This window comes from Thamnophis sirtalis, unplaced genomic scaffold, assembly GCF_051295495.1.
Source record: "Thamnophis sirtalis isolate CommonGarterSnake01/CBP01778 unplaced genomic scaffold, rThaSir2_p1.2 scaffold_6, whole genome shotgun sequence".
Lineage (NCBI taxonomy): Eukaryota > Metazoa > Chordata > Lepidosauria > Squamata > Natricidae > Thamnophis > Thamnophis sirtalis.
This window is the reverse complement of record NW_028261386.1, coordinates 115,807,883-115,835,666: the sequence shown is the minus strand read 5'-3', so window position 1 is coordinate 115,835,666 and position 27,784 is coordinate 115,807,883. Positions and strand designations below refer to the sequence as shown.

At 36.6% G+C, this 27,784-nt stretch overlaps 1 protein-coding gene across 1 annotated transcript; it reads left to right on the top strand.

Annotated features, from left to right (window-relative positions):
* The first annotated feature begins 402 nt into the window (after positions 1–402).
* PM20D2 (peptidase M20 domain containing 2) lies at positions 403–24,419 on the top strand. Its single transcript, XM_087718763.1, has 7 exons — positions 403–1,074; positions 1,558–1,706; positions 7,746–7,888; positions 12,776–12,930; positions 14,143–14,275; positions 18,266–18,373; positions 19,344–24,419. Exons 1-7 carry the CDS (start codon positions 568–570, stop codon positions 19,547–19,549), a joined length of 1,401 nt encoding a protein of 466 aa, XP_087574889.1. The 5' UTR covers positions 403–567; the 3' UTR covers positions 19,550–24,419.
* Positions 24,420–27,784: the final 3,365 nt, after the last annotated feature.

Sequence of the window (27,784 nt, the reverse complement as noted above, 5' to 3'; positions counted from 1 at the left end):
CTAGAAGTAGCTTAAATTTCTGACAATACTAGTGAAGCTACAATGGATCAAGCTGTAGCTCAGAAATTTGTTTTTAAATTACACCTTTGCGTTTGAAAAATATATAGAAAGACAGTGTCAAGTCTAGCTGTCAGAATGCAACCCTACAGATAGATTGAAAGGCATGACGCTGCAATCCATCACATTTAGAATGTTACATCATGTTTTCTTTGACACTGTTTACAGTTTCAATACTTCAGCAACCCGGTGGCGCAATTCTGGCAGAAGTCCAGTTCAGAAATACTTGTACAGTATTAATTTTTTTAAAAAAACTACTATTCCCAGCAGGCTCCAGGGAAAGAGTTGCGAAATAAACGAGGATATATAAGATGCCTCTCGGGCAACGTGAACTTCAGACTGCTCGGTGAGTTTCGCGGGCGCTGGTTCTTCTTCAGGCGTATTTTTTTTAATTAACTGCAGCGTTATTGTTATTATTATTATTATTCGTCTCCTCGGAAAGCTGAGAACAGTCCCTCTGCTGCTCCTTTATTTTCTCCGCTCCTTCCTTCCTTTTGTCCGACCATTGCAATGAGACCCAACGAAGCAGTGGAGGCGTCGTCCGCCTCGGAGATGCGCTTGGACGAATGGAAGCGGTGGGCGGCCGAATGCATCGACGGGTCTTCGCAGCGGCTGGGCGAGCTGAGCCGGGAGATCTGGAGCCACCCGGAGCTGGCTTACGAGGAGCACCAGGCTCACGCCGCCCTGACGCGCTTCTTCGCCGGCCTGCCCGTTTCCTCCTCTTCGGGCGCCTGGTCGGTGCAGCGCAGTTACAAGTTAGAAACGGCCTTCCGGGCAGACTGGAAGTGGGACGGGGCGTCCTGCTCTCCCGCCGAAGCCAGCCAGGCTCTCCCGCAGCCACCGCCGCTTCGGCTGGGCTTCCTGTGCGAGTACGACGCCCTGCCCTCCATCGGGCACGCCTGCGGACACAACCTCATCGCCGAAGTGGGAGCCGCCGCCGCGCTGGGCCTGAAGGGCGCTCTGGAAAGCCTTCGCCAGAGCCCCGCCGGCCTCCCTCGCCAGGCGCCCTCGGTGAAGGTGAGAAGCCCAGAATGACTTTATTGTCACTTTAAATGATCTAATCGACAGATGTTAAAATGCAATTTCGTTCACCGCCTTCAATATACGCTACATAAACATGACTGACTGACTGTGACTGACTGATTAAATAAATAAGCAAGCAAGCATATATCCACATAAATGACACAGTGAAACAACACAGTCTAAGTGAGTTGGCATCTTGGTGCTCTTAGCAGCCCTCCTTGGTTTTAATGCTAGGGAGCACATGGGATTATAAAATGCTAACTTTAAATTTTGAGCATATCTCCCTTCCCTCTGTTGTTGTTTTGTAAATTTCTTTATCTTAATGTAGAAAGCTATACATTTTCAGTCTGAGTGCTATGTTGAAGAGAGGAGCACACGCATCCCTGTAAACAGGCTTTCTCTGTCTAGGATTCCCCTGGCACGATGTTCTGTTGTTGTTTTTCCAGACCCTGACGTCTTGTCACCTTCTCGTTTTAGGTCACAGTGCTGGGTACCCCTGCTGAAGAAGACGGAGGAGGCAAAATAGACTTAATTAAAGCTGGGGCTTTTGATGGTCTAGATGTTGTTTTTATGGCTCATCCCTCTCAAGAAGATGCACCTTATTTACCTGATATTGCAGAACATGAGTGAGTATGGAGGAATGGGGAAGCTTTGCTGAGAGTGCCCGAAAAAGGGTCCTGTGCCTTTTGATCCCCTTTTAGATTCTGAAGGCTGCTTGGAATCCTTTTTCATCCTTTGTGTCAGTTCGTGAACAACACAGTACAACACATTTATGGAGTTCAGCAATAAGCTTCTGCTTCATTTTGCCTGTGTTATGCAAAAGTTGAGGTTCTATGCTCGGTTTATAAAATCCCAAAGGGTCTCTTTGGGAGGAAAATGTTTCAGTTCTTATTGGTTTAGAGCCACTTCCATTTTTAACATGAATGCATGGATAGGATAATGGTAATACATTTTTTGTTCCTTTGACTGACAATTGTAACAACAGCATCTTTTCCTGAATTCTTGCTCCTACAGTAGTCCTACATTTGAGGAGTCTTACTCAAATGGCCCTTGGTCTTACTCTTGCTTAGTACTCATTACTATATTATATTAGGGAAGCAGCAATGGTCAGAAATAACAGTTGCCTCCATTTTCAATAACTCACTTCAGTATTCAGTGTTGCTCTCTTAGTATTTGAAGGAGGCAGAATGCCCACACTTTTTAATCCTCCAAAGAGGAAGGAACAACATCTATGATTAGCAAAAGCAACAATTTCTTGCAACCACACCTTACTCAGGGTTCTGTGTTGTTTTAGTAAATGCAGGACTAAGCATTTTCAGAAACTGCTTCTACAAGAAATGGTTATTCCAGGTATTCCTTGACTTATTACTACTCATTTAATGCCTGTTCCAAAATACAGCTCTGAAAAAAGTGACTTACAACCAGTCGTCACACATACAACTGTCAAAGTCCACATGGCCACATGATCAAAATTTGATACTTGGCAAATGGCATGTGTTTACAACAGCTACAGGTCCCATGGTCAAGTGATCACTATTTGCAACCTTCCCAGTGGACTTCCAACAACCGAAATCAGTGGGGGAACTAGGATTCACTTAAGGAGTGTGCCAAAAACGTCATAAAATTGGGGGAAACTCACTTAACAAATGCATTGCTTGATAAAGCAAGTTCCAATCCCAATTGTCATAAATTAAGGATACCTGTAATAACTTGCCTGTATTGTTTTTGATTTTTTTCTTGTTTTCTCATTTTTAAGCAGTGTAACTGGGGGGTAGGCCCAGTAGTATTGGCCAATGTAAACAACTAGAAAATGGAGCAGCCATTACCTTGTTACAGGGGCTTCTGTAGTTGTGGAGAGGTAAAAACTAAAATAAAATAATGGATATAACTGCACAGTTGAATCCCTCACCTCTTCGTATGTTCCACCAGTTGTACAAAGAGGTAGGGCTTTAATTGTAAGGGCATGCCTGCAATATTGACTTTTTTGACACATACTTATTATTTTATTTTATTTAGTTAGTTTGTCACTCATGTACAAGATAACAGGAATAAGAATAAACATGAATAAGGACACAGGAAATAGGTACAAATAAATTGGTACAAATAAATAAATACACATATATGCAACCTTGCAGGCATTTCTGGTGATACTTCCGCTGATTTTCTATAAACTCCACAGCTATATATTACCTAAACATGTGGCAAACACTAAAGGCTCCCACATTCTTGTTATTCCAGAGCAGTGTTATGAAATTTCCTTCTTATCTGCTTATGTACAATGCTCCATAGTTGCTTATTGGTTCAAATTTGCTTGGTAATATACCGTACTTGGCACTATTGAGATAAATGTAAAGTAAGGAAAATATTATCAGAAATGGCATTCTGTTTTGTGACGTTTCAGTAACTTCTTTGGTAATAAATTACATGTAAAGTTAAAGTAAAATAGTAGGAAATTAGGAGAATTCAGTTATCAAATATAACTGAAATATGCAGTATTCATTTAATCTGAATATTTTTGCATTGTAATTTTTTATGAATGTGTAGCTATCAGTAGTCAAATATTTTATTTAAAAAAACTAAGCAACCATTTTTTAAAAGTTCATGTAACTTTATCGTTATAGACGTTGCAACAAGTACATCTTTCTCCTCTTTTATCATGTTATTGTTTTCAGTATTTTCAGATGACTACCTTCTGTCTTGTGACATGTAGCTGTATTATAATTGGTTCTATAGATAAGGCTGAGTGTATTTAAAACACTTGAATTATTTAATGCAGTTCTTATTTCATAATACCTCTTCACATGATTCTCTAAAGAATTTGTTTCTACTGGGGCTATGGCGTTCATTACAGAACTGTTCAGGAAATTGGATCTGATATTTACCTATAATACAGAATTCAATATCTCATAACTCAAATTTATATGGAACAATGTTAATTTTACATTTATTTTTATTTTTCTTTATGCCTCTTCTAATACCCCCAAATCAGTTTTGGGATTGTTTTAGCTTGGATATAGTGGAGCTTTCTTCTTTTAATATTTCAACATGCTTCTGAAAGTCTTCAAACAATAAATTAGCCCTCTGCTAATACCTCTGGTATTAATGACATGAATCATTGAGAAATCAATGATATTAGGAATGGTTAGTGGAACAGGAAGAAGAGACAAGCAAAGAACAAGTTGGCTTGATAATACCAGAACTGATACAAAGATGAACATCCAACAACTAAAAGAAGCTGTGTCTGACCCTTCCCTATAAAATTGCTAAGAGTTGGACACAAGTGAATGGTTAAAACAACAATCAATGTGTGCAGTGAAAACAATGCACATTTCAGTTTTATTCTTTAAAATGAACATGGCTTATTTTATATGGCTCTGAAAGTCACAAGGTTTTCATATATCTATAATAGTGTAATGAGAGATAATTTAGAGTAGTGGTTAAAGCATCAGACTAGAAATGTGGAGACAGTGAGTTTTAATCTGCTTTAGGTACAAAGTCAGCTATTCTTGGGCTAGTCACTTTCTCTCAATCCTGAAAGGGAGGCAATGGCAACCCACTTTTGAAAAGCTTTGCAAAGAAAACTGCAGGGACTTGCCTAGGAGACTTCCAAGAATTGAACTTTATTGAATAGAAGAAGAAAAAATTGTGTAATAACATAGATGTGTTTTTATGTAAACTGGTGGTTTTTCATAGTCTAAAATTCTCTTGGACTTCGTAAACGAAGCAAATAGCAATGCTTTTGTTAGATATAACTTAGACTTGCAGTGATGATTTCCTGTGGTTAACATAGAAGTTGAAGATTTTTTTCTCAAAATATAACAGTTGATCAATATTTTATAGTTATTAAATACTAATTGTTGTAGTGTGTAGGCAAGAAAATACATTGCAAAAAGTACCAAAAGTACTACTGTGTTTTCCCCGTGTTTTCTGTGTTTCATTTCATGCTCACTCTAATTAAAAATATATCTGTAGGCATAAATAGGCATAAGGATTCATGGATACTGAAAGGCTGAATTTATCAACAAATACTTGTTCTAGAAATGGAATCTTTGGTTCTTAATGCCCCATTTCATTCTTTTTGATGCTAATAAATTAAACCCAGGCATGACCTAAATAAATTAAGTTCTGGAGTATCCTTCGCAAGGTTGATAGAGGCAATGCTGAAAATTTAAGAAGCCGACAATGCAGCACAAACCTATACAATTGTTTTGTGCTCTGGAAAAGTATTCTGCTGTGTTTGTAAAGTTTATTTAGGAAATGATTTTGGGGAAATCATTTAAAATTTTTTACACTGAAAGTCCTAAATTTAAAATTAATGTGTAGCACATTGATTATATAGGTTATTTGTAGCTTCTAAAACAATGTTACGAAATGTCTTTGATAATCTTAAACATTCTGCTTTTTTGTCTTTGAGCTTTGGTGCTCATCATTTTTATGAAGGCCCATTACATGGTTTGTCCTTTACCTGAACCTTTAAGTCTTCAGGTCTTCAGTGTACCCATCATTGCTGTAACTGAGTTCATCCATCTTGATGCTGATCATCCTTTTTTTTCTCTTACCTTTCATCTTTCCCAGCATTCAATGATCTGGCATATGCTCTCTGACGCACATATTATATCATCAATGAACTATGCACACATATTTTGCATTTGTGCTAAGAAATATGTCGTGCTTGGTTGTTACTTGTATACAAATAAAATATGAGTGCAAGTTGCAAATAAAATATGAATGCAGGCATCTAGCATTAAGTGAAGCATAATATTCAATGTTGTCAATAAAAATATAATCCAAAATTCCTCTGTTTTGAAAGAAGTGCACATTCATTTGCTTATGATTCTTTGTAGAACCAGAATTCCCTAGCATGCTAAGTACTTTAAATTATAAATATATAAGCAAAATAGCATTGTTTTAAATGTAATTTTTCCTAAATTCAGAAGACAAACATGAATGTAAAGCAAAAACAAACTACAATTATAGTTAGCTTCATGTATTCATGCTATGATTTTTAGAAAGTTTGTGATAAAGTAAAATTAGCAATAATTACCAGCTGTTTATTATATTTCCCCCACTGTAATTATGAGACACAGGCTTACTGTAATAAAGAGTAATACAAAGATTTGATATAAAACCTTCACAGTTGGAACTTAAATATATAAAATTTAAATAAACCAGTCCATATGGGCATTTTATCACTCACCATAGAGCCCTCAGAATAATTCATCAAGAATATCTGGAGACTGTAACAGTTGAGACCTACCTAATGTCTTAGTGAAGATTATTCTACAATGAAGGTGTGGCTACTGAAAGATTTCTGTTTCTAAGAAGTTTTAAATATTTGCCAATAAATTCTAAATTAGCAAAATAGGGTTGCAATTTTAACATTCCTGAATTCTGTTTCTTGATACAATTTTTCATAATTCTTTATAAATACTCATTTTTCACTCATTATTTTTAAGATTGCATTTGTAATTCGGTTCCTGTTAGTCAAATGTTATATTTTATCATGTTTTTCATTGTTGGTGCTGTCATTTTAGTATATTACTTTTCTAGCCTTAACAGATCTGAAAATAAACAGATGGGTGACCACATTTGGGCAATTGGTTGATCTCACAAAATCTGATTAGAGTTTGACTCAGTGCTCAAATGAGAGACCACCAATAAGAAGAATGGCTGCAAGTGAGGGAGGGGAAAAATAAATTCTATAGGAAAGCAGTGGCAAACAGCCTTCATTTCATTGCCAGAAGAACTACAGGGACATAACCATAGTCAAGCTCAAGTCAAATACAACTTTATCTTTGGAAAGGAAGTAAAATATATATTTGCCAGTCATGTACATTTCATAAAAGAAACATCTGCTGTCTTATCCCTTTATTTTGCCTTAGTAATTGGTTTAGGTGACTTGGTCTTCTATGGAGCTCTTCTATGACAGATAGATTTCTTTAATTCAATGACTGTGAGAAATTAATCTGTATAACTATACTTCTAATGCATGTGTTTGTGTTCTGTAAAACATTTTTTTCCTGTCTAGAAATGATTTCTAGGTTAGCATATAATGAGATTTGTTCATTTTCTTGACCTAGGAAGAGCAAATGAGTTTTATTTGGGTTTGCTTTGTACTGGATTTGCCAAGAACAGTGGAATGACCAAAGAAGGCACATTTGTTATGCTCATTTTTTAGATAGGCTCTGGCTTAAACAATAAACCACGGATTAAACAAATCCTGCCTTGGTACAAGCAAAACTACTGTAGAAAGAAGCAAGTAGAGAAGATAAAACCTTTAATAAAACTCCAGGAAGTTTTTATCTTCATACATGTTTAACATGTTCTTTTTACAAAGTGTTGCTAAAGGTTTTAGGTACTAATTCACTAATTTCCTCCAGGCTTAATTTTATGTGCTATGTAAGTTCTCTAATAATAAGTATGTACTATAGATCTAATAATGTTTTGCAGTGCCACAGATTAGCATTGACTATGGAAACTCTGTATCACCTTCCGTTCATAACCTTGTGTTGATTTGCTGTTTCAGATCTTTGTAGAGCTTTGAAGTAATGCTATACAATGTAGCATGCACTTGTCTCCTTAAAATTATGTTCGTGAAATGAACCCAAAGGGATTTTCTTTCCTTCAAAACTTTTTAAAAACAAGTGATGGCTTTTATTTCCTAGTGTGACTGTGAAATACTATGGAAAAACTTCTCATGCTGCTGCTTACCCTTGGGAAGGACTAAATGCATTAGATGCTGCAGTGCTTGCATACAACAATCTGTCCCTTTTAAGACAGCAAATGAAACCGACATGGAGAGTACATGGTGAGATCTTCCTTCACTCTTACGTCCAGCAGGTTATATCAGACCCTGGTTAAGCAAATGTGTTCTATCTGGCATGTTAATGTTATGCAAAATGAACGGCTGCTTATGTTTATTAGTCTTAATTATTCCAATGTGGTATTAAATGCATAATGGTAAGAACTGCTTTTCATATGAAAATATGAAGCAGCTAATGCTATCAAATTAGCTTTTACGTAATCATTAAATCCACATTTTCATATTATAAAATTAAATTAGTATACTTAATTTTAATGAAATGTAAATAAAATAAAAAAGTAGCTTTAATCCTACATTCTGAAGTTGGTTATATTACAAAACTAAATATGACCTTTGACCAAGGAAGAACTTGCATTCATTCTCTAGACATATAAAGGAAATACATATGTATGCATTTAGAAATAATCATGGTGAAATTATTAATTTTATTATAACTGCTTAATTTAAGGACATTTCTTGAAAGAAACTGAATTATCTTGCATCCCAAAGATAATTATTGTGGCTGCATTAAAAATAAAGTTATTATGTGCAATATATGGCATACCTAAAGCTGGTATCATTTTTAATAATAATAATGAAAAATCGAGTTAAACAAAATCCATATAGTTTCCTTAAATACAATATATATAAAAAACCTCTAATTATCTAAAAAGCAAAAGATTCTTGGTAAAAGAGATAAATAATTTGTTTTTCCCATTATTGTCCTTAGGTTATTTTAATCACCATATATCCATGCCATTCGATCCTGTTTAATAAAATATTTGGATTTTAGTTCCAGTTGTTGGGGTTTCCTTTCAAAATAATGCAGCATATATAATAAGAGAATTAATAAATCTTAAATAGTAGATTAAAAAGTGTTCCATAGGGGTCTTGACATCTATTTTGATCCAGAGAAAACATTTATTTAGTGACTTATTGGGGGAGGCAAAGTATCTCCTTTTCTGGATAATTGTTTCTTTTCTGCATTTCATCCACCCAGTTTCTGCTTTGTGAAGGTTTCATTTCATACTCTCTTAAGTTGCAATGACATAGCTTTTGAAGTCTTAGGCAGAAATCATTACTTTAAATTTACCTCAATGTATATATTGCTCCCTTCAAACAGTAATTTGTACAGTTCACTAACACTACAGGAGAGAGTAAGTGATGGTGTGTTTTATCCCCCAGGTGATCCACCTCCTCAAAATTACATGGAAGTTGATAGGGGACTTCGAGGAAATCTGTAAATATTGCTATGAAACTTTCTTTTTCCAGGTGCAAATCTGTGCTGATACTGGTTTTTTCCCCCCTCTTCTGTCCATTTTGGAACTATGTTAACTTGATCATAATAGAGTTGTTGAGGTGAATTGTTGCTATTAGGCTGACTATAGAAGATTATTTTTCCTATAATTTTAAAATAAAGGAAGCCAAGCTTAAGTTGTATTTATTACATTAACTTTCTAGTAAGCATTTAGCTTCTTCTGACCATTGAAACAAATCAAAAGAAAAGCATTCAACTAGACAAGGCATCTGTATGCCAGTTTGTAATTCAAGGAGCTTTCTGTCTTTAAAATGAACATGTTATGGCATTGAGAATGATTATATAAATGTTAAGCAACATATAGAGACTCAATCTGTTGTAGTAATTAGAGGCACTAGGCTAGAAATCAGAAAACTAGGAGTTTTAGTGCTGCCTTATGCAGGAAACTAGCTGGATTACTTTGGCCAGTCATTCTCACAGCTTAAAGAAGTAGATAGTAGCAAACCACTTTTGAAAATGTTGCCAAGAAAACTGCAGGGACATGTTCAGTAAGTCGGCACACGTCTCCTCAGCAAGCATTATATAAATGGAATTTAAATTGGTATAGTGATGGAAATTGGTCCACAGCATTGCCTACTAACTGTTCACTGTTCTAGTTTTTACAGACTCTTCAAATGAGCAATTTCCCAGGATATTTCTACAGCAGTATTTGTTACTATATAACTATCTTAAGTATGGAACAGTTTGGATATGGGACTGTTCCATTCTTTTATTTTCATATTGCTGGGGAAATTTCATAATCCTGGCAAAAGCAGTTCTAAATATTTCATCATTTAATGGGCTGCTGACAAAGCAAGATGCTTTTGTATATTAATTTCAGGAACGTGTGGCTCAAAGTAATCTTTATGCTTTTATATCATGTAAACCTTAATATGATGGATAATCTATGATTATGGAATTATAATCTCAAACATTGGGAAGCAGGTACTGCTTACCCAAGGACTCAAAAATACATACTTGGTCTTTTCAGATATTTCTGATAGCTTCAGTTTAACTATCCTATGAATATCTGTACCATGGGATCTTTTTATATATGTGTGTGTGATTTATTTATTTATTTATTTATTTATTTATTTATTTATTTATTTATTTATTTATTTATTTATTTATTTATATTTATTTTTATATATAGGAAACTAAATTATCCAGGATGAGACCAGGTTGGCAGTCTCTAAGCTCCACAGGACCACCTGCTCTGCCAAGAAGGCAAAAGAAGAAGCCAAAGGGTGGTTGAGCCACTAAATTTATTTATTTATTATTTATTAATAAGATTTATAGGCTGCCCAATCCTGATCAAATCAGCCCTCCCCAGATGTGCTGCGAGAGGCAACCCTCCTCATGCACCCCTAGCCAACATATCTGGGAGGCTGGAAGGAAACAAGGTCCCAATCATTTCTGTGTGTTTTCCCATTTTGTATGCCCAAGAAAGCTTTGCAAATGTTAATTGCTATTACAATTAATAAAAGATTATTCCAGCCAACCTCCTCCAATTATTTTGTCCACTCGTTTTGTTTTTTGCTGACACAGCAGCTTATTTGTCTGAGCTGCATCCAAGTTGCCAATTGTCCTTTGCTCCGTTCTCTTTGGTGCCCGGTGGGTACGGTGACCATATTTTGTTGGAGAAAAAAAGTAAAGAATAACTCTGAAAGGCAAATCTGAAGCTCCTGGCTGCTACTTGCTCCCTCCCTCTCACCCACCATCACCCCGGCCAAACGATCTGAACTCCAAATGGCCTGGAGATTGACATGGAAGCAATGGCAGTGGCAGCAGGGGATATGACAATGGAAAGCCTCCTTCAGGGTTATTCTTTATTTCTTTCCTCCAATGAAATATGCACAAGGCAAAGAACAATTGGCAACTGGGATGCAGATCAGAAAAATAAGCTCCTGTGTCAGCAACACCAAATGTGCTGACAATCATTTAATTACTTACAATACTGTAATAATTAACTAACAGACCCTGTTGTGATAATAAAATGCCTTGTGTGGGTTTCCCCCCCACTTGTCTGATTCACTTTCTTGGGGCTACAAGATGGGAAAATACACAGAAAGGATTGGGATCTCTTCCTTCCAACCTGCCAGATGTGTTGGCCAGGAGTGGGTGAGAAGGGTTGCCTCTCGTAGCACATCTGGGGAGGGCTGGTTTGATTCAGTGGCTCAACCACCTTTTAGCTTCTTTCTTTGCCTTCTTAGCAGAGCAGGTGATTTGGTCCTGTGGAGCATGACTAGAGACTGCCAACCTGGTCTCATCCATGCAGGTGGCAAGTGGATCCAGAACAGAGTGCAGGTGCAAAGGGGTGCTGAGCCTGGGGAGAAAATGCCATTAATGACACTCCAGTCAAGAAATGTGGGCTCAGGAAGACCTCCTCTTCCTATTATTATCCCTTCTGTCCTCCTAGAGAAACTTACTCTGCACATAACCAGAAACACTATGAAATCACCCTTATGGCTTTGAAGGGAACATTGCTGCAATGCTCCATCCAGATCCTCTAAAATCTCTCCATAGTGGCTGTGGAGTTTCCACCCCAGCTCTTTCTGAGCAGAGAAAGGACTCGTGGCTGCCACCACCATCATACCTTACATTCCTTGACTCTGGTGCTCTGCAAATGTTTGTGTGCCCCAGCACTCGCTCGGACTCTCTCATGCAATACCCAGCTGGGCAGAAGCCCCAGCCCTTGAAATTAAGAAAGCGCGGTGGGGGGGGGGGGAACAGTGGTGACATTAATGGCTACGTGTCCTGTTATTTTGAGGGGATAGCACATTTACATATATACTTTACATTGTAGCCAAGTGTCATTACTTCAGTGTTGTCACATGAAAAGATGTACTTAAATATTTACAAAACGTGAGGGAGTGTACTCAATTCTGTGATATACTGTATGTTAGAATTAAGCAAATAAAAACAAATCTATATATGTACGTGTGTATACACATACACACACACACACACCACATTTCACAATGGTACATACCTGATCAGGCCTGGAAAAGAGTCAGGGGTTACAGTAGATGTGTAATATGGATGTTCTTCAGAGGTTTTGGCTGATAATACAATGTACAATACAAAAATATGTTAGCACTGTTCTTCTTTATAGCATAATTATATATATTGAACAGAAAAAAAGGAAATGTATTTGAAAATGCATTGATATGAATGCTGAACTAAATATGACATTTTAAATTGCTCAGTTTTAATCGAAAGTTGAGGCCCTAAGGATTAAAATACGAAAGAATGGTTTTATCTTAATTTCTTCCTAACATACTCTAAATATATTTTGCTTGAGATTTCTTATTTGGCTCTGCTTGGTATAGGATGAGCGGTGTTTTTTTCAATTTTAAGAGCAACAAATAATCAACAGAGGAATACAGCAGAAAGTGGAAACTCCTGATTTTGATTTTCAGATTTCCATTGCTTTTCTTTAGTGCCAGAGTGTCTTCAGTGTAAGTTGTCATTAATCTACTGGCAAAGCAGAGAGCCTTGGATCAAGTTAGGACTTTTCTGTTTAGCAGTTTTGCAATAAGCCTCAGAAAACTTAAGTGCCAAACTAATTTCAAACTATTTCTTCTTCATTGCAGGAATAATAAAGAATGGAGGTGTGAAGCCTAATATCATCCCTTCTTACACTGAATTAGAATTTTACTTGCGTGCTCCTTCCTTAAGGGAACTCTCTACCTTAAAGGAGAAAGCAAGGAATTGTTTTAAAGCTGCAGGTCTAGCAACTGGGTGTGAAGTAAGACTGCTGGATAACTTTTCCGAAGAATAATATAAACTGTTTTTTTTAAAAACATGGATTATTTGAGTTGAAAGAATAGCAGTGCAATGTAAAATTTGCCTTTTGTATAATGGTATTTGTGAACAGTTCACGTACTGATCAAAACTACCGTACTATGTAGGGAAGAGGTGGCTAAAAAGTGCTTTGTAACTACTACTATAATTAATTGTATCTGTTTTGGCAAAATCATAAATTATTAACTCAAACTCAGTTATTTAACTGATATCCACAATTTCCATTATTCTACATTCAGATAGTACTTGACTTAGAACATTTGTTCAGTGATCATTCAAAATTATGATGACACTGAATGATGTGATTGACAAACTGTACCCAAAATTATGGCCACTGCATTGCTTCCATCATCACATGAATACAATTCAGGCACTTGACAATCTTTATGACTGGCCACAGGGATGCTGCCCCCGCCCCATCTACCTATCTTGCTCCCCTTCCTGCCCCACTGGGTCCCTAGGGCCTACTTCCAACCTGGCAGGGTCCCACATCACTGGGTCTCCTCTCCCCATCACACTTGTTCCACTTAAAGATCCCCTTTTCCAAGGAGAACCAACCAATATGGTGCATGTCCTTCCTATACAGAAGCCACATGGTGCCATTCTGGAAGCAGAATTTTGAATTTGACTGCAGTTTTTGTGATCTGAGAATTGCTGCTGCTTCCGAAATGGTATCTCCTCCTGTGATGGCACCATGCGGCTAATTGGCTGATTTTCTTTCTTCAATCTCTGAAGATCACTTTTGGAAAGAAAAACAGCTAATTTGACACATGGTTTCCTATACAGAGACCACGTCATTGCATCCCAGAGTGGGTGCCATTTTGTGAGCAGCAGAGGCTGCGTTATGCCATTCCAGAGCCGGTGCAATTTTGGAAGGAACCACAATTCTCACAATCAGAATTTTTATCCCTATAAGTATAAAAAGGGTGGATTAGTCCTAATCAATTACCAACAATGCAGTAAGTTTTTATATGTTTATTATAGTATCAATCCAATTTATTAACTATGGTTTAATTTCAAGTATATATGTAAAAGATTTAAATTTTATTGTTGAGTATGTTAGGGTTGTTTTCTGAGTTAAATGTGCCTAGGATTGAATAATAAGCTCTTTATTTCCTATGGCCTGATATTTCCAAATATTTTTTTTCATGTCTAGGTGGAATTACAAGATAGTGAAGCCGATTTCTACAATGTGCTTCCTAATAAGACACTACAAAAAATTTACAAAGAAAATGGCAAGAAGCTTGGCATAGACTTCATTTCTGATGACAATTTAAATGAGTTAACAGGTAAGTATATAACCCCTTTTTATTTTTTTTTATATAAATATTTTTTTTTATTTTTGAATAAACACAAACAGACAAAAAACACACACACAAAAACACAAAACCATCTTCCATTACAAGTTGTAGAAAGTGTACAAAAACCTCTGTGCATCCCTTCCACAGTCATCACCTACAATTCATATCATATAATATATTTTAAATCAAATATATTTATATATATTACTATCATCATACCTCAACCTTCATTTGACTAAAATTGTTTTTACATCCTTTTATATAAAATATTCCAGATTTAAAGCAAAGCCACATAATGGCATTCCATTAGTTCTTCCCAATATCATCAAGTAACATTACATCTTTATAACATGTTCTAAATAAAAATTGGTTATATTTAATAACAGAGTTTCTAAACCTCCTTTCGTAGTCACCATTTGCAATTTATATCAAATTTCCTCTTATCAAACCAATATATATATCCATTATTATCATTATCAATCAGTTATTTAACTATATCCATTATCACTTCATTTTATACATAATGCTCTAAATTTAACTAAATTTTACTTAATTTTTTTATAATAAGCTTTCATTACATCAACCTGTGTCTTTCCAGTAATAGTGCAGTCTTATGTCTCTTGCCATTTGTGGCATTAGTATTCTGGTTATCTCCTTAGTAGGTTTTGTATGGACTTCTCTTCGCAACTTATTGCTTATTGCATATCTTGTATAAGCTTGAAACCCTCCACCTGCTTCTTCGATCAGCTTATCTTTAGTTATCACTAGTGCTTCTGACAAAATTTCCTTAGTTCCATCAATTCTTCTCTCTTTTCTTCTTCTATACTTTGAAATCTGGGATAGAGTTCCAGTCCATCTATCCTTTCCATATTCCACTCTTTCCATTTCCAATCACGCTCAGTTCACTGTCTGTATCAACAATTTTCTTGTCTCTTTGTTTACTTTTTCCTTCAGTTTGTAGAATTCTGACCTCCACTTTCTTCATTTGATGAACATCCTCAATTTTTCCATCAAATTTACTGTTCTACGATCTATGTACTCCAATCTCTTCTCAATTTTCTCTGTTACTTCTAACAATTTTTGAATTTCAAACATAATCTTTTGCAATGTTAAGGTTTCTTTTTCAGGTTGCGCCATTCTTTCAACTTGTAAACACTGCCACTCTAGCATTCAAAACTTTTTATTAAATTTAAAGCAAGTTCATTTATAACCTTTCAAGTCAAGGCTTTGTTTTCACTCCACTCCAGCTGCCAATAAAGCTCCTGAAGAGCACCTGTATAAACAACCCATGCTCTATTCACTATCACTCTCTGTAAACAAGCTGAAGATCCTTGAAATACAAAGTTAAATGATCAAATATATTTATATATATTACTATCATCATACCTCAACCTTTTTTTCTTTTCATAAAATATCTTTTCTAATATTCAAAGCCATAAAGCACAACTTCATTTTTCTTTTTTATTTCAGCAAAAAGTCCATAAGGAGCATCCAGTTATTAGTAAATATAATTGTTGATTTTTCTCCAATAAACAAATTAATTTTGCCACCTGTTTCACTTTCACCAACAATTCTTCAAGAATATAACTTCTTTAGACATGGCCCTTTGGTCAAATAGAACTATACTATGAATACATAAGTGAATAGAAGTAGACATAAACCTCTGTAGGGTAAATAGCATCAATATCTTTTTGCAAATTTGGATTCTTTATATACCGTATTTTTTGGAGTAAAAGATATCTGGGTGCATCTTATACACTGAATTTTTTGCCTCCTGAAACCCCACTCCCTTCACCAAAATGGCTGTACATACCCTTTAGGAGCCTTGCAGAGTGCTCCTGGGGGCTGAGAAGGGAAGAAATGAGTGAAAAACAGGCCATTTTTGCTCAATTTTGCCCCATCCCAGCCCCCAGGAGCACTCTATAAGCCATCCTAAAGGCTATGCATGCCCTTTTTTTTGACAAAAAAAACGAGTCCGTTTTTGCAAAAAACAGGTGTTTTGGGGAGGTCTGCAGAGTACAAAAACTTTTTTTTAAAAATTTACCTCTTCAAAACCTTGGTGCGTCTTATACGCCAGTGCGTCTTATACTCCGAAAAATATGGTATGTGCCGTTGTTTTCAGATTCAAAATCTTTTAAAAGTGAACATGACAAGTATAAAAGTTTTGGCATCCATCCATTTAATTTTATATTTTTTTATTATAAATTTTAAAGCTCAAAATGGACATTGACCATCTAACCCCGTGATGGCGAACCTTATGGCACACATGCCACAGGTGGCATGCAGAGCCATTTGTCAGGGCACATGAGGCATTGCCCTGTCAGATTTTGAGGCCATTTTTCGCCTTCAAGGAGGGTTCCCTGAAGGCTCCGGAGGGCTAAAACCGGCCTTATGAGCAAAGTGGAAGTCCGTTCCCAAACTTCCAGTTAGTCCATAGGGCCAGTTTTTCGCGCACCGGAGGCTTCAGGGAAGCTCCTGAAGCCTCTTGAGGGCCTCCAGGGAAGGGAGGCTGTTTTCACCCTCCCCAGGCTCCTATAAAGGCTCTGGAGCCTGGGGAGGGTGAATAAAGCACGCCAAAAACGGGGGGGGGGGAGTGCTGGTTGTGCCTGCATGCGCACTGGGGTCGTGCACAAAGCATTATGGATGTAACACGCCTGCGCATGACCCCCCTGCGTTCCCCCTGCCTTTTTTGGCATGCGAGCCAAAAAAGGTTCGCCATCACTGATCTAACCTCTCAGGTGATTATTGTTCTATTTTCAGCAACTATAAGTCACTCAGCAGCTGTTTTGAGTATTTGAAAATGAAGATAGTTTACTTTAATGAAGCAAAAAAGGCTTTAAAAAAAAACAAGACAAAAACCCTTTAAACTCTTTTAGCTGGCAATTTAAACTGTGAAAAATAAAGTTACATGGAACCTTGAAGTCTGAAATACAAAAATAATCTTTGTTTCTCGAACTAGTCAGATCTGCCAAAGAAAATCCACAGATCACAGCAAACTTTCTGCTGCAAAGTTTAGTTATGAATGAGGCTAGTTGCCTCATTCATTGAAGTATATTATTTATACAACAATTAACTGCATGGGAGAATTGTCAAAAGATACCATTTTTCTGGCCTCATCACATTTTTCATCTCCTAAATTATGCCAAAGAGAATCTCAATAAGTTTGAAACATTTTGGCATCTGTTAAACATGGGTGCGGCTTTATTCTGCTTAGAGGATGTATGGTAGCCGGTGACCCAGAAAATACTGTGCAGTTGAGAATGGGTTTAACTATGTATATATCTTAAAAGCTAATATCCCACAGTTAGCAAAGAAGCTGGAAAGTAGTTGCATATTTCAGAAATACTGAAACATACACCGAAACCTCCCATGAAATTTTTACAAGAAACATAGTCCTAAGACATCAGTATTATCAAAAATCTGTGGGGACCTTCTAAACATGCACTGATTGTAATGAGATCTGACAAGGATATTCCTAAACTAGAAAAAGTCAACAAAAATGGGAAAAAATAAAAAACAAGAATAGATAAAAAGCAGAAATAACTGGTTATCCTAAACATTTGGAAGCTGTTTTTTTCTATCAAAGGAGGTGTTACCTAATGTTGATTGACAAGATGATCAAACTTAATTTCACTGTTTGCTTATACTGTATGATAGGCTGGCCATACATTCAGTAATGAGGGATTGGAAGTGCCAATTTTTAATAAGGATGCTTGTTTCCTTGTTGTTTCTGTTTCTCAAGTTCTTAAAATGGAGGGACAAAACCTTGGTAATCCTAACATTCCACGTATAACAAAATCCACCGTAGTACTTAATGTGTGGAAGAGGAACTATAAGGGAACTGAATATTTTTATTTGATGTACCCTTTAATAATCCTTTATTTGCTAACCCATACAATAACATTCCACCTTACAGACTGTTTGGTATATTCCAAAACATTCCACCTTACAGACTGTTTGGTATATTTATCTGTTTAGGTTCTACTGACTTTGGAAATGTTAGTTACGTGGTTCCTGGGATTCACTCCTATTTTTACATTGGTTCTGATGCATTGAACCATACTGAGCAGTATACAACAGCTGCAGGTTAGTAATTAAAAGTGGGTATATCTTTCACATTTTTTAAAAAAAACCTGTCATAATAATGTGGGGAAATGCACATGGAGTCAAGTTTGAGTGATCACATTATTCTGTTGTAGCAGCTAGTGCCTTTTGAGAGGGGTAGAACAAGACGGGTGGTAAGTACAAGAGGTATGCAGTATTTGGATCTAAAGCAAACAAGGATGCACATCTCTACAAGAAAACATGAAAACAAAACCAATTTTTTGGTCTAGGAAGCTAACCAGCTATGGTTGGCTTCCTAGACCAAAAAAAGCATGGCCTCTTTACTAACCTCTGCAGCCTTCTTCTCCAATGAGGCCAGTATTTCAGGATGTTAAAGGAAGGGATAGAGATAAATGCCTAATTTTGATGCTAAGTTCCTATATCCAGACTACATTTGCATAAGCACTGATAGTTATATTCTATGCATAACAATGATTAATTTTCTTCTCAGTCTCTTGGCAAAAGAACTGTTGGCTTCACAAGAGCTGGCTCTAAACGACATAAAATGAGTATGTGGAATTGGTAAACTTCCACGCCAATTCTCTTTGTTACATTTTGGTTTCTAAGTTGAGGAGCAAAGGAAGAACCTGAGAAAGATGGTTTTTGCCAACTAAAGGGTTCAAGTAGATGCGTACATTTGTCCCAAATCTCCTGGCCATTCATGCAAGCCAGAGCATCCTGTGAGTGGAGTTCCTTTCACAAATGCTGGATACAATTCAATGCAAATGTATTAATAAATACATTTTTAGTTGAATAATGTGGATTTTACATTGGTAGATACATCTGCATCTGTAAGAGAAGACTGTTCTTTAGACTCTATTTCTAGTAGAATTGAGATTGCAATCTTTTAAAAAAGAAAGTGTTTTTAAACATGTCTTCAGATTTGAAATGACACTACATAGTTCCTGTACTGAAATGAAATTTCTATCTTTTGTGGATCTGATTATCCTAGGATCAGAAGAAGCTCAGTTCTATGCTTTGAGAACAGCTAAAGCTTTAGCCATGACTGCTTTGGATGTTATTTTCAAGCCAGATGTGTTGGAAAAAATTAGAGAAGATTTCAGATTAACAAAACTGAAAGAAGAAGGTCATCTGAATGTTCCTGGGAATGCAAAAGGACCAGATAATAGTAATGGAGCAGAATGTGTATCACATTGAAGTAATGTCGCATATTACAACATGTAAAAAAAAACCATATGGAAAGTCCAGGACTGATCTATTTCTAGGGATTATTTTTAATAATTGGAAAGATATTGAAACCCCCAGGTATTTTTTCAAATAGTATTTTTTGTCTAAAATTATGTCATTTGTCTTAATTTCAGACAAAATTACATGGTGTAATTCTAATTGAACGTAAAATGTACATTTGACTTTTGAACTGTTGCAAGTGCTAGCATGATTTATATATATATATATATATAATATATATATATAGTTTGTTTTCGTAGATTTTCACGGGTACAGGTATGCAGGTTTTGGTGTATTCGGGTCTTTTCCCATGTAAGATTTAGAGTATCTTGGTGACATTTTGACAAGGCCCCACTTGCCATCTTCAGGCTGGTGCCTTCGGCTTTGTGCTTGTGCCAGCAAAGCATGATCGATATGCAGATGACACTTTTGTAATTTGGCCACACGGGAAGGAAAAACTGGACAACTTCCTCACACATCTCAACAGCCTACACCCCAAAATACAATTTACTATGGAAATAGAAGCTAACAACCAACTTCCCATTCTGGACGTCCTAATCTACAAAAAAAGCAATGGCTCCCTAGGACACACCATCTACCAGAAAAAAACATACATCAACCGCTACTTAAATGCACAATCCCATCACCACCCTGCACTGATCAACTCCATAGCCAAGACCTTCATCTTCAGAACCAAATGCCTAGCCGACAAAGACCACCTGAATAATTACACACTCTCACAAACATATTAATTTCCAACGGAAATCAATTGTGCAAAGAAACACAATTACCAACCTAATCCAAAAGGAGACACCCCCTAAGAACCAAGACACTGAACAGGATAACTGCATCACCCTCCCCCCTTACATTAAAGGCACCACAGATAAAATCAGCAAAATTCTCCACAAACACAATATCAAGACAGCCTTCTGCACTGACCAAAAAATAGCCAACATCTTAAGAAACCCCAAAGACAAGATCCAGCTAGAAAATCAAGGAGTCTATGAAATACCATGCAAAATCTGCCCAGCCACATACGTTGGCTAAACTAATAGGAGAATAAATGCACGCATCGAAGAACACAAGAACACAGTTAGAAAAGAAGAAAAAACTTCCTCCCTCTTCCAGCACCTTAAAGCAACAGGACATTAAATTGATTTTGAAAGAACCAGGTTAATCTCCAAAACTGAACACTTCAAAAAGAGAACAATTATGGAAGCCATCGAAATAGAGAAACAACCCACAACATGAATAAACGTGATGATATCTCCTGCCTACCAGACATCTGGAAACTCGCCCTAGTCAACAAACAAGAACAACATAGGACACCAATCACCCTCACCCGACTCAAACCCAAAACCATCCCATAGACCAAACGCAACCACCATCCAGAAGCCAAACCACGGCAGCATCACCAACTGCTGCACTCCCCTCTGACCCCCACACAAAGTAAAATGACACACGCCATGAACAGAACACATGGCCAGACCGCAAACTCGGAGCCAAACCAAAGCCCGGGATGTTACACCTCAGCCATCTGCTCAGGACATTGCATCACAGAACTCAGGAGGTTACAACATAAAGGCTCAGGATGTTGCAACGCAGCCAACTCCCCAGGAGGTTGCAGCACAGGACTCAGGAGATCACTACAATAGAGTTCAGGATGTCATCACGCAGCCCATTACCCAGGTTGTTACAACATAAAAGAACAATAGGCACACAGCCAGTACCTCAGCCACACAGGATGTTACGAAACAGCCGACTAATGTGCAAACATCAACTCCATCAACTAATCAAGATGTTACAACACAGCCAACCAATCCACTTACAGCAACAAAGCCAGCATTCCACACACACGCACCAATATTTATAGAAAGACGGCAGCTCTGATCACACTTTGCTCGCACAAGTACGAAGCCGAAGGCACCAGCCTGAAGATGGCGAGTGGACCCTTGTCGAAATGTTGCCAAGATACTCTCAATCTTACACGGGAAAAGACCTGAATACGGTTATTTCTGTAGCCATTGTTTTAATGTCAAGGAACACAGGGAGCCATGCTGTTTATATGGAGAGCCAGTTTGGAATAGTAGTTAAGATGCTGGTCTAGAAAGCAATACATTGTGAGTCCTAGTCTCACCTTAAGCATGAAAACTGACTGGGTGACTTGGGACAATCACTTTCTCTCAGCCCAACCCACCTCACAGGGTGGTTGTTGTGGGGAAAATAAGAGAAGGAAGTAATATATGGTATGTTCTCTGCCTTGAGTTACTTCCAAAAAAATTAAGGCAAGGTAAAAATCTTAACAAATAAACATATCAAGAAAATTAATATACTTTATTAAGTTATGTGTAATTGAATTATGACTTTTGCAAAGGGGAAACCAAAGGTTAGGCATTGTTCGAAGGATGTGCTTGTGTTTTTTACATTAGAAATAACTTCTGTTCTCTTAAACACATTCTCATAAATTGACCTTAGTTTTCAAAATGCAACATTTTTCATAATCTCTCAACTTTCCTGGAAGGCTATTTTTAATCACTAGATATTTCATACCTGAAATACATTCCTATACTCCTGTTCTGCACAATTTTTGAATCAAGTGTCTCTCTTAGTAGAATGTATAATATTTATTCAAATAATAGGACTCTGCAATGCTTCAGATTCAATTCTATTATGATATTTTAGAGTGAACAGTAGTGTGAAAGTAGCCTCAGAGGGTCAGTTGTGTGGACCTAGGAAATGATGTTATCATTTTAAGGAGTTGTGTGCAGGTGGTATATTTGCACATTTGCATGTTCAAAAAGTGCCTTTTTGAAATCATACGCAAAGAACTACACAGTATAGTGCAGAAGTAACCAGGCATAGTAATTAAATTTGAATCCAAGGGGGAAAAAATCTTTTGAACGTATCTAATTAAGCAAGAATAGGTGATTATCTCTATATTATAGATAAAAGCGCAATATAAAGCAGTATTTTTGGTTTTTGTTTACCTTGCTTTACAAAATATTCAAAAGGGGAAAAAAACCAAAGTTTCCTCTGTTGCATTTGCTTAGTTGTTCATTTAAGCACTGGAAAAAATTGTATTCCAAAATTTATGTTATGGGTGCAGTATAAAGTAAATTAGTAGACTGCAGAATTGATTTAGGGACTCTGCTCCTTTGTGTGGAAAATAGCACTTCCTTCTTCATGGAAAGAAACAGAGTTTGGGATTACTCCAGTTTAAAGATTTAGGCTTCTTTTTCTGCTACAGAACACTTTGAGCAAAATCATTTTATATGGGCATCAAACAGTTCCTCTCCTTCAGAAGATCATAATCAGTCCTCGAAGTATGTTGGCTTGAGAGCAAAGTGGATAATCTGAAATATAGTCGCTACCATCTTGAAATAATCATTCACCAAGTCACTAATGGTATGGATAAAGTATTTGGAATAATGCTATGATTTTTTGTATTGATGGTGAGAAGCAAATAAACAGGTGAAAAGTGAGTAACCAAGAAAAAAGAAAATGTTGCTGTTTCCACTTGCATGGGGATATCCTATGAAAGAGTACTACAAATGATCAAAACTTTTTTTAAGTACATGTTTTTCCATTAAATTACAATAAATTAATATTTATTGTAAAAGATCACTTATAAAATTCTGTTTTTTTTAAAGTATCAAGCATTGATTCTTTATTCTAAAGGGATAGTTATTTCTGAATGCAAGGTAAATACAAAATATTGTGTTTATTGGCAACATTTTTAGATATTTGATTAGTAATTTTCTTCCATTTTACAAATTGGTTAATTATTCCCATATTATACTAACACCATCTAAATTGTTGAGGATAAATATATTGTAAAACCATTCCATTAATTAGATTAGAAACATCAGTTGGTAAGTAGTCACATGATCTGTTTGTTTTGTATTGATACTGTCAGTCAGCCTTTGTATTTGGTATTCTGTAATATTTGTAATAAGAAACAGTTTAGCGCAGTGGTTAAAGCATCAGGTTAAAAACTGAGAGTTTTATTTCCAACTTGGGTATAAAGCCAGCTGGGTGACTTTAGTCACTTTTCCTTAGCCCTAGGAAAGATGAAATGACAAACTATTTCTAAACAACCTTGCCAGGAAAACTGTAGGGATTTGTCCAGTCACCAAAAATTAAGACATGATTGAATAGAAGGAGGGAAAACTATAATAGTGTTAAATCAAGCCTTACAATGCAATTCTGTGAATACCTGCTCAGAAGGAAATCCTATTCATAGATATTATATCTATCGTCTGTCATTCTATCATCTATCTATATCTAAATATCTATATGCATATATAGTATACAAACACTTTCACATTGCACCTACTTATCTAAGCATTTTTTCTATAAATACCAAGTGCTTACTCACTTTTCAACTGATCCAGTAAATTTGTTTTTTAACATTTTCGCAACTTAAAATAAATATCACTCTTTTGAATTAACATTCTAAATATTGTAGCAAGTTCATCAACTGTAATTTATGTGGATTTATGATTGAAGCAATATGCCTACTTTCTTAGATGTACATATTCATATGCAATGGAGGAAGAGACAGTAGCTAAAAACTCTAAAACTATTTGAGAGTTTTGCATGTTAAACTATAAATTGCATGTTAGAAGATTTTACACCTAAACAATCTAATGTTTGTTGTCAGACAAGATTAGGATATTCTTTAAAATGAGTTGCCTTTTTGAATTTTTCTATTATATCTGACATGCTGGAATTTCTTTTTATCTTCTACAGTTGTTCTTGGAAGAGAAATCATAAATTATTTGTACAACTGTGATATTGTAGTAGTGTATATAAATGTATTAAAGTTACACTTCATTGCTTTGTCCAAGTTGGTCAATTCTATCATGCACAAAAAATAATTTTATCATGTTATATCTAGCATTTGATTTGATTAACCCACCATTTGAAACAACTTCGCTTTTTCAGGAAAAAAAATAGTAGTACTGCACACTAGGAACATTTTTTCCTAGACTAATGATAAGACTGTTAGTGAGAATTAACTTGTCACCTGAAAATAATTAGACATGAGAGAATGCTCTGTAAATGCTACCCCACAATTCATATTTTGTTGAGCAGTAGTTAATCAATTGCATAATTTTTCTTGTGCACCTCATAACTATCTGAATACGTAGTAAAAGCATCTATTAGTAATAATATAAAATAGGAAGAATACTTGACTTACTAAAGTCTGTTTCTAATATAGCATAATTTAGTTTTTAAACTTCTAAAGGGATACATATATATATATATATATATATATATATATATATATGTGTGTGTGTGTGTGTGTGTGTGTGTGTGTGTGTGTGTTTTATTTGTGCTGATAAATAATAAATACATATATATATAAATAATATATATATGTATTACATGTATACAAACATTTGAATATATATATATATATATATATATATATATATATATATATATATATATATATATATATATATATATATAATGTATCCCTTTAGAAGTTTAAAAACTAAATTATGCTATATTAGAAACAGATATATATATATATATAGAAACATATATATATTTATGTTTATATTTATTTATCAGCACAAATAAAAAAAAAACCACACACACACACACACACATATATATATATATATATATATATATATATATATATATATATATATATATATATATTCAAATGTTTGTATACATGTACACATATTTTTCCTTCCCCTCTCATTACATTTAACCTATATTTTGATTCTGCTGAAAATGACCTTTTACCCTGTGGAATTTTCCAGATTTTCTATCCTTTCTACACATGATGATTTGAAATTAAATCTTGAGACACTCCTCACTAAACCATGTAGTAAATTCTCGCAAGGTGCTATAGAACCTTCCCATACTACACACATTTGCTCCTACCTGAAAAATATTTCCTACAGCGAGAAAGCACTTACGGTAGCTGTGTGCGAGAATTGAACAAATAAACTGAGTAGAAAAAAATATAAAGGGAGAGGAAGAGAAGGCATTGTACATTCCAGGGTGAGGCATTAACTGCAGTGTAGCAGAGAAAGAAAGATTACCCCAAAGGCGCTTTTTCAAAAGGCAACTTGACTTTCTTAGTTTTTTTCCCCTTGAAAACATTTTACTTTTTATCCACAAAGCTTCTTCAGTTCTCACTATAGCTGTCAGAACTGAAGAAACTTCCTGGATGGAAAGCGAAATGTTTTCAAGGGGGGAAACCCCCAAGAAAATCTAGTTGCCTTTTGGAAAAGCAAATTTGGGACAATCTTGACCTGGATGATTAAGGATCACCATAAACGTTAAGAAAAATTACGTTTCCCAAGGAGTGTAAGATGAGGAGCGTAGGGCGGGAAGGATACAGCGAATCAGACTCCTACAGTATATAAGTCTATAAGACGTTTGACGAGAATAGAAATAGAATAGAATAAACAGGGTTGGAAGGGACCTTGTTAAGTTATCTAGTCCCACCCACCTCGCCCAAGCAGGGGACCCTACACCATTTCTGACAGATGGCTGTCTTGTACTGTTTAAATGGCAGCTGCGGGGGTCTGAGGTGAAGGGAGAAGACAATAGGAATAGAGATGCATTTGGGCGAATGGAAGCGGTGGGTGACCGAGTACATCGACTCCTGAGAGCTAAGCAGGGAGCTTCGGAGCTGGCTTACGAGGCGCTCCGAGCCTCCCTGATGGGCTTCTTCGCCGCCCTACCCGCGTTGTCCTCTTCGGGCACCCGGTCGGTGTAGCGCAGCTACAAATTAGAAACGGCCTTCCGGGCGGAGTGGAAGCGGGACGGGGTGTCCTGCTCTCCCGGCCGAAACGAAGCAGGTGTATGTAAAACGCTTTGCCTGCCATCGGGCATTCCTGCGGCTACAACCTGATCGCCGAAGTGAACGCGCGCTGTGGCGCCGCGCTTGAAAGGGCGTCCCGGAGAGCCTTCTGCAGGCGTCCCGGATTGTGCCCTGGAGTTCGCCTTTTTCGTTTCATGACGCTGCCCCAAATAGTCCTAGTTGGTACGTATCTTAGAATATCCGACTTGAAATCCAGTAGGATAGGACAGCATTGGCTTTTTAACCACTTACAGTGCTAAGAGAAGGCTTTGTCTGCCACCTGTAGTATTCAGGCGTGCCTTGCAGTTTAAGCAGGCGGCCACTTCAGTTATTGTACACTAGGCCTAAAGGACAGGTGCTTCTGTCTAAAAGTGAAAAAAGGATAAGATAACGAACTGATGGCACCACACACACACGCTTTACTCTTCCCCAGTGATGGATTAAGGCTCACTGGTGCCCTAAGCACTGACAAATCTTGTTGCCCTCCTCCTTTCTACATATTGTACAAATCCTCATTGTTTTTTGTTTGTTTGTTTGTTTCTCAACTTTGTGGTCCCCCCCCCCCCTGGGCCTGGTGTCCTAAGCACGTGCTTAGTCTGCTTAATGGTTAATACACCACTGCCCCCCCTTTTTTGGGGGGGGTCCGTTCACCAAGCAGCACTCATTGTCTCTAAAGTAACCCAAATGGAAGAAAGAAGCAGAATGGTGCTCAACAAAAAGTATACGTAAGTCCTAGATTTACGGCTACAATCGAGGCCAAAATTTCTGCTGCAGAGACAGTTAAGTGAGTTTTGCCCCATTTTACAATCTTTCTTGCCACAGTTATTAAGTGAATCGCTGCAGTTATTAAGTTAGTAACAATTAAGTTGTTAAATGAATCTGACTTCCCGAATGACTTTGCTTGTCAGAAGGTTGCAAAAAGTGATTACATGACCCCAGAAGATTGCAACCAACATAAATATCCAAATGTTGATCATGTGACCCCGGTGATGGTGCAACGGTCATAAGCCACTTTTTTCAGTGCCGTTGGGACTTGGAACAGTCACTAAATGAATGGTTGTAAATCAAGGACTATCTGTAGTCATCCACCCATTTTATGTGTTAAATTTCCCTGATGGATGGTGATGGTGATATTGGCTACTTAGGGAAAAAAACAAGTTGAAACCAAGTGTTTTACTTTATAGCTAATCCTTGGGCAATCAAGAGGACGTTTTTTTTCTTTTTGAAACATATTTATAACTATTTTACTCCACTGGAATAAATTAAAGATCTCAGGAATGCTTCTGGTCTGATCCTGAAGTTTAATCTGTGCTCTTGGCTGTATCCCCAATCAGTTTTAAAGATGGAAGGTTGCAATGATGTGGTTGATT

Coding starts and splice junctions, on each gene's coding strand:
- PM20D2 (XM_087718763.1), top strand. CDS start 568: ATGAGACCCAACGAAGCAGTGGAGGCGTCGTCCGCCTCGGAGATGCGC. Junction 14,276..18,265: donor CAATTTAAATGAGTTAACAG/GTAAGTATATAA, acceptor TTATCTGTTTAG/GTTCTACTGACTTTGGAAAT. Junction 18,374..19,343: donor GCAGTATACAACAGCTGCAG/GTTAGTAATTAA, acceptor TGATTATCCTAG/GATCAGAAGAAGCTCAGTTC.